The sequence below is a fragment of the Electrophorus electricus genome, chromosome 5, assembly GCF_041902795.1.
Source record: "Electrophorus electricus isolate QZ-2024a chromosome 5, ASM4190279v1, whole genome shotgun sequence".
NCBI lineage: Eukaryota > Metazoa > Chordata > Actinopteri > Gymnotiformes > Gymnotidae > Electrophorus > Electrophorus electricus.
The window spans coordinates 22,874,167-22,887,836 of record NC_137501.1 but is presented as its reverse complement, the minus strand read 5'-3'; the positions used below and the strand labels follow the sequence as shown (position 1 = coordinate 22,887,836).

General features: G+C 37.6%; 1 protein-coding gene across 1 annotated transcript in view; it reads left to right on the top strand.

The window, feature by feature from the left end:
• Positions 1 to 10,501, top strand: part of tasp1 (taspase, threonine aspartase, 1) — a 152,589-nt gene extending 142,088 nt beyond the window's left edge. Inside the window, 3 exon segments of the mRNA XM_081714853.1 lie at positions 7,798 to 7,876; positions 8,206 to 8,362; positions 10,340 to 10,501. Coding sequence (XP_081570979.1) covers positions 7,798 to 7,876; positions 8,206 to 8,362; positions 10,340 to 10,501 — 398 coding nt within the window.
• Positions 10,502 to 13,670: the final 3,169 nt, after the last annotated feature.

Genomic DNA, 13,670 nt, shown 5'->3' with positions numbered 1-13,670 from the left:
CTGAAACTATGTATACGCCAATTATAATGCGTGGAAACGTTGCCTCCTTGTGGTTAGAGGTGTAAAAACAGAGTTGCAATTACTTTCAAGGGTCACATTAGAACCATGTTAAAACAACTTGTTCTCCCCTGGATAAACTCTTTTCACTTGAAATATGTGTTTTCTTAGGATATTGTAAGTTATTCAGTTTGGTTAAAAACAAGATGTCTTGCTCTGAAACGCTGTATAAGCCGATTACAATGCATAGAAACCCTGTTTCGTTGTGGTGAGACGTGTTCAAACAGAGTTGCAATTACTTTAAATTGCCATATTACAAACACCTTGTTTCTCCCCTGTATAAACTCTTTTCACTTGAAATATGTGTTTTCTTAACACATTGTAAGTTATTCAGTTTGGTTAAAAACAAGATGTCTTGCTCTGAAACAGTGTTTAAGTCGAATACAAAGCTGTTTCATAGTGTGAAAAAGGTAAAGAACAGAGTTTCTAAGTAAAGATTCTTCTTATAATGCATTATATTTTAGTCTAAAACACAATCTCTTGCCCTGAAACAGTGTTTAAGGCGAATACAAAGCTGTTTCATAGTGTGAAAAAGGTAAAGAACAGAGTTTCAAAGTAAAGATTCGTCTTATAATGCATTCCCTTTCAGTCTAAAACACAATCTCTTGCCCTGAAACAGTGTTTAAGGTGAATACAAAGCTGTTTCATAGTGTGAAAAGGATAAAGAACAGAGTTTCAAAGTAAAGATTTGTCTTATAATGCATTCCATTTTAGTCTAAAACACAATCTCTTGCCCTGAAACAGTGTTTAAGGTGAATACAAAGCTGTTTCATAGTGTGAAAAAGGTAAAGAACAGAGTTTCAAAGTAAAGATTCTTCTTATAATGCATTCCCTTTTAGTCTAAAACACAATCTCTTGCCCTGAAACAGTGTTTAAGGCGAATACAAAGCTGTTTCATAGTGTGAAAAAGGTAAAGAACAGAGTTTCAAAGTAAAGATTCTTCTTATAATGCATTCCCTTTCAGTCTAAAACACAATCTCTTGCCCTGAAACAGTGTTTAAGGTGAATACAAAGCTGTTTCATAGTGTGAAAAAGGTAAAGAACAGAGTTTCAGAGTAAAGATTCTTCTTATAATGCATTCCCTTTTAGTCTAAAACACAATCTCTTGCCCTGAAACAGTGTTTAAGCTGATTACAATGCATAGAAGCCCTGTTTCTTTGTGGTTAGAGGTGTACAAACAGAGTTGCAAGTACTTTAAATTGTCATATAACAAACACCTTGTTTCTCCCCTGTATAAACTCTTTTCACTTGAAATATGTGTTTTCTTAGGATATTGTAAGTTGTTCAGTTTGGTTAAAAACAATATTTCTTGCTCTGAAACTATGTATAAGCCAATTATAATGCGTGGAAACGTTGCCTCCTTGTGGTTAGAGGTGTAAAAACAGAGTTGCAATTACTTTCAAGGGTCACATTAGAACCATGTTAAAACAACTTGTTCTCCCCTGGATAAACTCTTTTCACTTGAAATATGTGTTTTCTTAGGATATTGTAAGTTATTCAGTTTGGTTAAAAACAAGATGTCTTGCTCTGAAACGCTGTATAATTCGATTACAATGCATAGAAACCTTGTTTCGTTGTGGTGAGACGTGTTCATATTTTAGTTTAAAACACAATCTCTTGCCCTGAAACAGTGTTTAAGGTGAATACAAAGCTGTTTCATAGTGTGAAAAAGGTAAAGAACAGAGTTTCAAAGTAAAGATTCGTCTTATAATGCATTATATTTTAGTCTAAAACACAATCTCTTGCCTTGAAACAGTGTTTAAGTTGAATATAAAGCTGTTTCATAGTGTGACAAAGGTAAAGAACAGAGTTTCTAAGTAAAGATTCGTCTTATAATGCATTATATTTTAGTCTAAAACACAATTTCTTGCCCTGAAACAGTGTTTAGGGCGATTACAATGCTGCTTCAATGTGTTTATAAGGTAAAGAACAGAGTTTCAAAGTAAAGATTCTTCTTATACTGCATTCCCTTTTAGTCTAAAACACAATCTCTTGCCCTGAAACAGTGTTTAAGCTGATTACAATGCATAGAAGCCCTGTTTCTTTGTGGTTAGAGGTGTACAAACAGAGTTGCAATTACTTTAAATTGTCATATAACAAACACCTTGTTTCTCCCCTGTATAAACTCTTTTCACTTGAAATATGTGTTTTCTTAGGATATTGTAAGTTATTCAGTTTGGTTAAAAACAAGATGTCTTGCTCTGAAACGCTGTATAAGCCGATTACAATGCATAGAAACCCTGTTTCGTTGTGGTGAGACGTGTTCAAACAGAGTTGCAATTACTTTAAATTGTCATATTACAAACACCTTGTTTCTCCCCTGTATAAACTCTTTTCACTTGAAATATGTGTTTTCTTAGGATATTGTAAGTTATTCAGTTTGGTTAAAAACAAGATGTCTTGCTCTGAAATGCTGTATAAGCCGATTACAATGCATAGAAACCCTGTTTCGTTGTGGTGAGACGTGTTCAAACAGAGTTGCAATTACTTTAAATTGTCATATTACAAACACCTTTTTTCTCCCCTGTATAAACTCTTTTCACTTGAAATATGTGTTTTCTTAACACATTGTAAGTTATTCGGTTTGGTTAAAAACAAGATGTCTTGCTCTGAAACAGTGTTTAAGTTGAATACAAAGCTGTTTCATAGTTTGAAAAAGGTAAAGAACAGAGTTTCTAAGTAAAGATTCTTCTTATAATGCATTATATTTTAGTCTAAAACACAATCTCTTGCCCTGAAACAGTGTTTAAGGTGAATACAAAGCTGTTTCATAGTGTGAAAAAGGTAAAGAACAGAGTTTCAAAGTAAAGATTCTTCTTATAATGCATTATATTTTAGTCTAAAACACAATATCTTGCCCTGAAACAGTGTTTAAGGTGAATACAAAGCTGTTTCATAGTGTGAAAAAGGCAAAGAACAGAGTTTCAAAGTAAAGATTCTTCTTATAATGCATTCCCTTTTAGTCTAAAACACAATCTCTTGCCCTTAAACAGTGTTTAAGGTGAATACAAAGCTGTTTCATAGTGTGAAAAAGGTAAAGAACAGAGTTTCAAAGTAAAGATTCGTCTTAAAATGCATTCCCTTTTAGTCTAAAACACAATCTCTTGCCCTGAAACAGTGTTTAAGGCGAATACAAAGCTGTTTCATAGTGTGAAAAAGGTAAAGAACAGAGTTTCAAAGTAAAGATTCTTCTTATAATGCATTCCCTTTTAGTCTAAAACACAATCTCTTGCCCTGAAACAGTGTTTAAGGTGAATACAAAGCTGTTTCATAGTGTGAAAAAGGTAAAGAACAGAGTTTCTAAGTAAAGATACTTCTTATGATTCTTAGTCCACGTAATATTTAGGCTCCATGCATGTAAATATATCTTTTATTTAAAAATGAACACATTGTCTTTTTTCACCATTAGTCGCTTTGAAACCATTTAAGCCCACTACACTCCATTTAAGATGACCTTAGAGTGTTTTAATGAGGAGTTCCTTCAAGTACAAACTTGCATCAGTTTTCGCTGTACTGGCTGCAAGTAAGAAATTATGATATGCAAAATAAATGCTGTTTGATGGAATAAATGAATGACAAATATGAAGTTACGATGTGATCATAAAATGGCTTAGGCTAATGTGTCCATGTGTTCTTACAATCCTGGCAGGTCATGTGTGACTGGGGTTGGAGCTTTACTGAAACAGATGTTTTACATCTTGTTCTGGATTATAATCTGGCTAGTGGAATTCAGAGCCCTTTCCCCAATGGGAGAAAATGATTTTATTGTTTTATGTGAGATCATCCTGAGCAGACCATTCACAAATCAGAACAGTTTCCTGTGGCTACAGTGAGGACCTCAGCTGATACTGGAATATTCAACCACTGCTTTGATATGCTTATCTCACAGATTTCACAACAAAACCCCAGAATATCTACAATGTAGATGAGACAGGATTTGTCACTGGTCCATGACAAATCCTGTAAGATTATGTAGCAGACTACAGGTGGAAGTGGGAGGGAACAGATAACCGTCCACATCACTGGGAATGTTGTTGGGCAGATTCATCATCTACAAAGGGAAACGGTTGTACAATTCTTGGTGTCAAGGAGGTCCAGACCGCAACCCCATTTTTGTGACAGAACATGGACGGTTGGACAAATATCTTCCTTAAACTATTCACTCAGATCTCAGACTGAACATTTCTCAGGGTTTTAATATTTGATGGTTAAACCTCGCATGTGACTCTGGGACTGGGGGACTAGGGGGCTTCTTAACATTTTTTCTACTCCTGAACCTCTTACTGAATAAATGTTGAGCTGTTAATCCTTTCAAAACTATACATTTTTAATATTTTGTCAATAAATCATGACATGATCTTACTTGGAACTTAAATGGACTTAAATGATGCAACTGTACCTATTAAGATGAGGCCAGACTTTTCACCTATTTAAGAAAATATCTTTATTTACATTATAAAACAGACATGAACTAATAAGCACATTTTGAAATGAGAAGTTAGACATTCATATTATAAATCAATTAAATATCTATGAAAAATGCCTGGAAAATTATTTTGGCAGGCTTATTGCATGCAGTAAAGGAGTAAAGTTATGTTAATATGGAAAGGACATGAAATTCTATACCATACAGCTATTTTTGAAAGAAAGACTTAATTCCTTTAAATCCTTTCCATACAATCCTAATTCGAAATCTCTTCTTCTCACATGTTCTTGCTTCCGAGGCTCCATTCGCTTCTTTCGTTGTCTGCTCTATGTCTTTTTGATGACGTTTCAGTTTCTTCTTCTCATGTGTCTTTTTCTCCTTGAACTGTTTCTCCTGTGCATTTGGTGCTGGCCTCACATCTGAGTGAGGCAGTAGTGGACGGCAAGGCCTGTAGGGTCTGGATGATGGGGCTTCTTGGAACCAGTGGGGCTCACCAGGTGCAAATCTGGTAGGCTGTCTGAGGGAGAGTGAGGGAAACCTGTTGTCTCGTGGTTTGGGAGACTCCAGGGGGAAACTGGGCCTTGGGCTTTCCAACTGTGAAAAAGCATTTAATTTAGCATCACTATTAAATACATGCATGTGCACACACTTTGATATACTATCAAAAATATAATGTAAGTGATATTGTAGTGCCATAGGCAATCCATTTGTTGATATGCCCTAACACATTTATGCTCACTATTTACCTGGACTTTAATTATAGTTCCTTATTTCAATCTAAAACCATCTGCTGTGTATAGCAGAACATTGCTTCATTGGATGTGCACTGCAGTGTAACTAAGTGTTTCACTTTTCCTACTTTCTCAAGCTGTGCTCTCAGCCTTCTTAGTTCAGCTTTGATCTCCACATTCTCCCTTTGCAGTTCTCGCACTGCTAGCTCGAGGTCTAGACCTCCAAGACACCGCCCCACACGTGCAGCCTTCCGTCGGTTGTCCTCCCATGTCTTTCTCCGACATTCACCCAGGGTCTCTTTGCTCAACTCCTCCTCCACCTTATGGTTTCCCATTTGGAACATACAGAGACATATGACCCAGCAATGTGTATTCGGTCCCTAGAGATCTTCAGCCGACAAAGATTATATATATATATATATATATATATATATATATATATATATATATATATATATATATTGTTCTTCTCTGCGTTCTTTACTTTCTTTTTCAATCTGAGATGCTGCAGAGCCTCATTCTAATCCCTAACAGGCAATCTCTATCTAAAAAGGGCTCATATCAAAATTTAAAGTGCTGTGTTAGTTGTAACAGTCGCCAGCTGTGTTGATAACTCACTCTACGATGCGCTGACACGGTGGAATCTTCCAGCTGCTTACCGTCCTCCTACAAAACAGAAACCTGCTTAACACACTGATATCCAGCTCAACAGGAGGATGTCTTACAATGTAGGTCGGCTCTAAAGTGGGAGAATTGCTGCAACTAACTTCAAAAGGATTAACGCTGTTCTGCCAAAAATGCATCTCACTTTTGTAATCGTATCTTTTTTAAATGTTTCTACTACTGTTTGTCTTGTTTATTCTGACTAGCAGTTGCTATCACACCACGCGACTAGAATGTTATACGTATGACGCCGCATGGTTACAGAATTCAAAAGATTACAGCTCGGACGATATTGAACGCGCGTTAAAATACGCTCATGAATGAGTTTAACAGACACCTGTTCATTTCAACACAATGGGAGAAATTACTCTGCTCACAGAGTTTAGTAACGCGTTAGAGGAAAATTCGCTGCTGCACTTTAAAACACAGCGTTTTTCTTAAAACACATAAAAGGTGCAAGATCACGCGTTGTCGTGTGAGCACCTCAGTCGTAAAAAGGGCTGAGTGTCATGAATACGTTATGATCAGGAGTAGTCGGCCGTATTGCTGCGACATCCGGTCAAATCAACTGTCCTCTAAGAATCAGCGCAGTACTAGTTTTGGTAATAGCAGCATCTATGGACATAAACGGCTATCATAAATATATCATAATATCAATATATCATAAACGGCGAAACGGATGGTTTCTTTCTCGTCAACTTTATAGTCCATCACACCTGCTCCTATAGATCGGGATAAAATCTCCATACCAAAACCTCTGTGCATTGGCATGATGAAAATTTAGAGCACGCAAATCCTTCACTTCTGAAACAGCAGAAATTATGTAATTTTACGAAGATTAAAAAAACCCTCAACGCTAAAGACTGCTGTTGACGGAGTTTTAATGTAAATATAGTAGGTTGGGGAAGTGTAACGATGAGCAGTGTGTGGAAAAGAGTGAGATTTATTAGGGGCAAATCCAAAGTCCAGGGTCAAATTATTAACATGGAGAGTCCGAGAATTCATGATAAACTAAAGTAAAGAAAAGTGCACGAAGACAAACCAGGGATGCAGGCTATAACATTGGGGCGAGGATAAACATTCAGGCTTATATTCACATGCACGGAAGCCTCGATTAACAAACAGCAGCTGGACTTACAATAAATAGCAACAAGACTAAACTAAAACAGGGCTTAAAAACATGGTCAAATGAGCATTAAGCCAGACACAAGTGCAAATTATGAGGGGTGCAGAAAACGAAACGAAGGAATGGAACCACAACAAGGGAGTAAATCAAAATAAAGACACTAGACAGGGAAACCGTGGAGACATGAACGCTAGGAGGGTGGTCAGTGGTGACAGGAAGCTTGTTTCAGTCATGGATGTTTTTGGCAAAATGAATGCAACTAAAATGCTTTCCTCATGTGTCCTAATAACCAAATAATAACCAAGTTCTTCTTTATTTCTAAATAATATGCCTTTCGGAAATTGTATAACTGCTTGTGTTATATTACTTTCTTTTATTCAGAAACACAGGAGACTCAGGTGAAAAGTGTGATGGAAATTATACACTTATTATTATATCCTAAAACTTGTCTCACCTAATCGTAGTCATCAGTTTATTAGATAAATGCATACCTATTTTTATGTTTGTGTTTCATATGTTCCATCCCTTTTCTTTTCTTTGAAAGAAAAATTCCTTAACTTAATCAAAGACTAGGATTAAAAAAATAAAATAAAATAAAATCATAGACAGGTCAGCTGAGCCCACTCCCTTGTCGTAATGTCCCCATATTGACAGTTAAATACCACATATTAAATACAATAGAGACTGGAGTGTCTTGTTTTTCTCTGAACATTCCGCAGTGCATCTAGAATTTTAATAGTTGTTTATTTCTGCTCAGTTTTTCTGCTCTTATTTGAATTTGTTTTTGTCTTAAGGAGAAAAAAAAGGGCGACAAACGAGACCTGTGACCCCAGGGGGAAATCATGGATCAGATGCCTCACACCAAGTCACTGTGTAAACAACACCAGGTTCATGTTTTAGTGTGAGGAATGAGTGCAGGAGTGTTTTGAAAGAGCAAATACAAACACTAACAAGAAGAGAACAAAGAAAACAGGAAGGAGAAGCTCCTTTCCTTTTTGAGTTACTTACTGAGATCATTCTCATAGCAAGTTCATTACACCTTGTGTACTTGTTGTAGTGCGGTTAGCTGTTTCTATATTGGCTGAGAGAAGGAGCAGACCTGTTCCATTTACGTTTAAACAACAGAATCTTGTCAGTGGAGGATGTACTTTCTCAAACCTTTTTAACTGGTATCTCGCCTCTGTGTCTCTCTGTGTTCGCAGGACAGGGACCACTGCACGCCTCGTACCAGGACACCTTTCCAGTGATGACTCCCCTCGTGTGGAATTAGTTCACAGCTGTTTAGTCTTATACTTATCCACAACTAGGATTAGTCCATTTACTATTTCTTACAAGTGGGGATCAAGAACATTGGAAGACGTGAGTAGTTTTTTGGAGCAATAAAGATCAATACATAAAAACAGGCAAATGACCTGGTTATACCCAAATACATCCATAAACATATCAAACAAAGTAATGCTTAGGTATAAATTTTCTTGACTTCGTGACTTATTATGAAGCTTAACTTGTTATGAACTGACACATGTGATAATGTTCACACATTTAGCTGCAATTCTTTGTTTAACTTCAGAGGGTTAAATGGAGCTCACTCAGATGATGGTGTTGACTGCTTCAAGGATTTTCACTAGAAGTTATATAACTACAAGTTATATTACCGATGTCTAAGTGTATGCAGCGCAGAATTCTTTATTCGTAATGTAATACATGTCCTATTTCATTCTACAAGATAAACAGGTTGGAAAATATTTGTGTAAAATAGATTATGATTATTTTTGGAACATAAAGCCATGCAGACATTGTAAGTGGACATCAAGGAAAAATATAAAATAAAAGAATAGTATAGCATACAGTTACAGGGTATGCCTGTTTTCATTGATTACTAGGGAAGCTCTTTGTCTCCCTCTTGTGGCCATTGTTGTCTTAGCCAACAACCATATCAACATAAGTGACATGAAGTTATAGAAATTAATTAAAACTGAAACGTATTTTTATAAACACGATTTGACAGTGTGTTTTACATATTCTGGTTGAATATGACATTTGTGTCGACAAGATTATAAAAAACATAACCATACATTTACCTGATACTTATATCCAAAGTGACTTACGAGTGAGTATATCTTCAGCAATTGAGGGTTAAGGGCCTTGCTCAGAGAACCAACAGTGGCAACTTGGCAGCAGTAGGGCTGGAACCGGTAAGCTTCTGACTACATGTCAAGTATCTTAACCACTGAGCTACCACTGATCACTGCTGGGGGTAACCATAAATGTTAGAATTTAAAATGTTGGATACTAAACTATTTAAAAAAACATTTTGGAACATTTATTTATTTCATTTCCCCTAACCTTTGACAGCACGGCTAGTCCAGACCTCTGTATATGCATCTTCTTACCCCTTCTCTCTGCACACAAAAAATAAAACACATTGAGAAGAGACTAATTGCCCAAAGGATAAAAAATAAAATGACATATATAATGATAAAAGGAAAAGGTAAATAGATAACAGTAGATGTGTTAATATAAAATCAAAAGTCATCTAAACAGAACTCAATGCAATAAGTGTGTTTTGAGATGTTTTTGTTTTGCTGTTGTTTTTTTTTTGTTGTTGTTTTTTGCTTTCAAGTGCTAATGCCATTATGAGTTGCTAGACCATGAAGACATTTAAAGACATTTAAAGAATAATAAAATAATTAGATTTTGCTGTAAAAGACAGATGTCATGTTCACACTGCACAACTGCACTGCTTAATGTGAGCAGACATCTGGCAGACACGCTTATCTATAGCAACTTACAGTTTCAACTATATTACAGAGCTAGGTCCATATAGCGGTAGGAGTTTGACTCAGTTCAGTTCAGCTCACTCAGGCTTTCATTTCTGTTGTCTTGTCTTCAGGTTTTGTTTCATTGTCCCTAATAGGTCCAACTTGTGCTTGTCTACTCATGTCTCACTGTCCTCCTTTGCTTGATGTCACAACTTCATTGATACCTAAAGTGAATGTTGGAAATATCACATGTTCTTTGAGTAGGAATCAAACATCATTGCTCTAATACACTGGACTGATAGTGGACTCTGCCGAGGTACACCTACCCCTGATGTTGTGATGTTACTGAGCCTCATCCTGTCTCAGATGCCTTGGCTACTCCCATCATCCCCTGATGTCCCCTGTTGTAGCCCACACCACCTCCACCCCAACCAGCTACTCTCTGTTGCCCTTAATGGACGTTCTCTTGCGACTTGGGTCTCGGACACATGCACACAAGTCTAGAACCTCCAGAAAGTTGGACTAAACATTAAATGCTTATTTCATTTTTTTATTTATGTCTCTCTTTAAACAGCCAGAGGAGGATGGGACCCCCTTTGAGTCTTGGTTCCTCTCGACGTTTCTTCCTCATGCTCTAGGGAGCTTTTCCTTGCCACTGTCACCCTTGGCTTGCTTACTGGGGGCTTGGACTTGGACATTTGAAAAGCTGCTTTATAATAGCACCTGTTGTAAATAAAATAAAATAAAATAAAATACAATTTTAAAAAGTACTTTATAAATAAATTTTGAATATTTGATTTTTATATGTAATCTTAAAATGTATAAGATAACTAAAATTTGTTTTTTAATCATTACATTTTTTCACTTAAAACAAAAATATAATTTGGATAGTCCCAATAATCTAGAAAAATCAAATCTCATCATTACAGTGCCAACAACACATCAACATCACCAGACTTCAAAGCACTTGTCTGAGAGGAAGATTTGTATGCCTGTAAATCTGTTGTTGAAGAGCCTATAAAATCAAAATAGGCTTTTAAATTTGAAATTTTAAACTAAAATAAATACAGCCTTATTTTACATGCCTAAACACACACACACAGTTACCTCACAGTGTGAATATTGTTGTTGGTGGAGAAAGTATCATAGATCCTCTTTGCTGACACATCAGTGATGTCATTGTGACTGAGGCTGAAATTAGATGGATTATAATTACCACATTGTTCAGGATTCCCAAACACACCTCCCTCTACTAAATCACCGCGTAGTAGTACAAACACCTGTAGATTTATATATCAATGAATTAAATTAATGAACGAATGAATGAATAAACGAATGACTGAATTAGCAAATGAATGAATAAGCAAAGAAATAAATAGTATATTTGTGTCAGTGGACCTGAGTCATTAATGGCCAGATAATTATGCATTCTGACATTTTAAACAAAATATCATTTCTTTCAGTTCTTGTACACATGACTTGTTATCTATCAGGCATGAAACTGTAAATCATAAAGAGTCTGTTATGCCTTATTTCTCTTTTTAATGAGAACATGTGTTTCTACAAGCAGTCTGGATATTTTGTAGACCACAGAGGTCCATCTTGCCAAGTACAGGAAGTGATCAGTGAACCAGGCAGCCAGTGAGAGAGGTCGTCATTTCCAAATAAAATCACCAAGAAAATCAAGCTTTTTGCTGTTTGCTTTTGAAAAAAATAAGTCCTTGAAGGAACAAAGGATATGACTGAATGAGCAAAGTTACATTTATATAGAGCCTTTCAAGGAATGCTTTACAATGCTTTACAATGAACACACACAGCTTCTATGTTCAGTCACATGCCGGATTTTGTGTTAAATTGTGAGAAAAAGAGTAAAATGTGTTATATCTATGTTAGTGTTCACTGTGCACTCAACAATCAAGACTCTCTACACATCCCTCCTCCCGCTTGTCCACTCACTCCAGGATGTGGGCTTTGTGCTGGTGTGCGAACAGCATCTGCAGGCAGTGGTTAGTGAGCTGACAGTGGCTAAGGTCCAATTCTGACAGCCCTTCAGAATGTTCCAGAAACAGTGCCAGTGACCTACAGGCCTGCTGGTCCAGCCGGGTCTGACTGAGGATCACCATCTTACCCAGAGCCCGGGAGAGAGCCACAGCGCGTCTCACACACTCCACATCAGTCCCCACACAGAGAAGAGACAGGAACTGGAGCAGCATGGCTTTATTGCTGCTGAACACACTCAACATTCTCCAACATGTAGAGTCACAAAACACTAACACACTCACATAACTACTAACATTAATGCTATTTACACACATTTTGTTTCAAATGATAAAATTATTTTCCCTTTTCCAGAATGTTTCCCTAGTTTGTGTGGTGTTGAGTCAGTGGCTTACTGAAGGGTGACTGTGTGTAAAATGGGGAAGAGTTGCCCTCACAGCCATGTAGAGTGAGCTGTGTGTGTGTGTGTGTGTGTGTGTGTGTGTGTGTGTGTGTGTGTGTGTGTGTGTGTGTGTGTGTGTGTGTGTGTGTGTGTGTGTGTGTGTGTGAGAGAGAGAGAGCTCTCTGGATGACCATGGAGACGACTCTGCAGTCCTCAGTGCTCAGAGTCAGTGTGTGTTTCTGTGTGTCTGCTGTGAGGTCCAGAGCAGAGCAGCAGGAGAAATCCAGTCTGTGCTGCAGAGCGAAGAGCAGATCTGTTGCTGCTGCCCCCTGCTGTAGTTCAGAGACACTGTAGCAGTGGAGCAGCCTCAGCAACAGCAGCCTGTCAACACGGAGAAAACAAAACACACACAGACAGTGGCAGGGCAGTTAATTTCAGGTTAATATAAATATTTCACCTAAATTTAACAATTTCCTCCAGAAAGTCATTTTATTCTGAAGTAAATATCCATGGATATTGCTGATTACCTCACAGGAGTCTCAATAAAACCTAAGTGATGCTGGCACAAAATGACTTTTGAGGAAACTCGTGAAAAACACATAAACGTACATAAACGTTTATAGAACACTCCCTAAACAGACCAGTTCTGTGTTAAAATTCTGATTGTGAGAAAAGTTCAAGCCTGAGACGGGAGACGTGTTAGAGCAGTTGCTCAATGCTCTCCAGCTCCGCCTTTGGTATGGAGGTGAAAAGCAGGCTGAGAGAGACTGCTGTGCAGTGCTGGAGGGTGAAGTGCAGGGCAGCACAGTGGACAGAGTCCAGCTCTCTGCTGTTCAGGTTGATGCAGTTCTCTGCTGAATTCAAGAAGCTGGACACACAGTGGGCAGAGCCAGTCTGATAGATCTCTCTGATGATGGACAGTACAAAGCTGGAGCTCAGCCTGGGGAGAAGACACACACACACACACACACACACACACACACACACACACACACACACACACACACACACACACACACACACACACACACACACACATTTCCAGGTCTCATGCTGTACAGTATAATTAAAGTGTTTGGACTGTTACTAACTGTGTGAACAATCTGAGCCACACAACACATGACTGTATTCTCTCACCTTCTGATCTGAAGTCTGGCCAGTACAGGCAGAAGGTCTCTGGGATTTTGTTACTTAATGTTGGGGATGTGTAGTGGTCTCATGAGCTGGTGGAAGCTTGTCTACTTTGTCGTAACGTCACCCTTTCGCCTTGCTGTCTGGATGCGTACTGTCTGTCAGACTAGCAATTCATCTACACTTCTCACAGATAAAACTGCCACTAATGACGAAGAATAAACATGCTGCATTCAGTGCTCTGAAGCAGAACATAAGTCATGATGAAAAAGCAAAATGTTAACATTACTTATGTTTGTGGTAGTTCCTTAGATATAGTTTGTGATGATAAAATAGTTTTCCATGGAAGTTGCCAGTTTCCAGGTAGAAAGTAGTTAAATCCAACAAAACATTT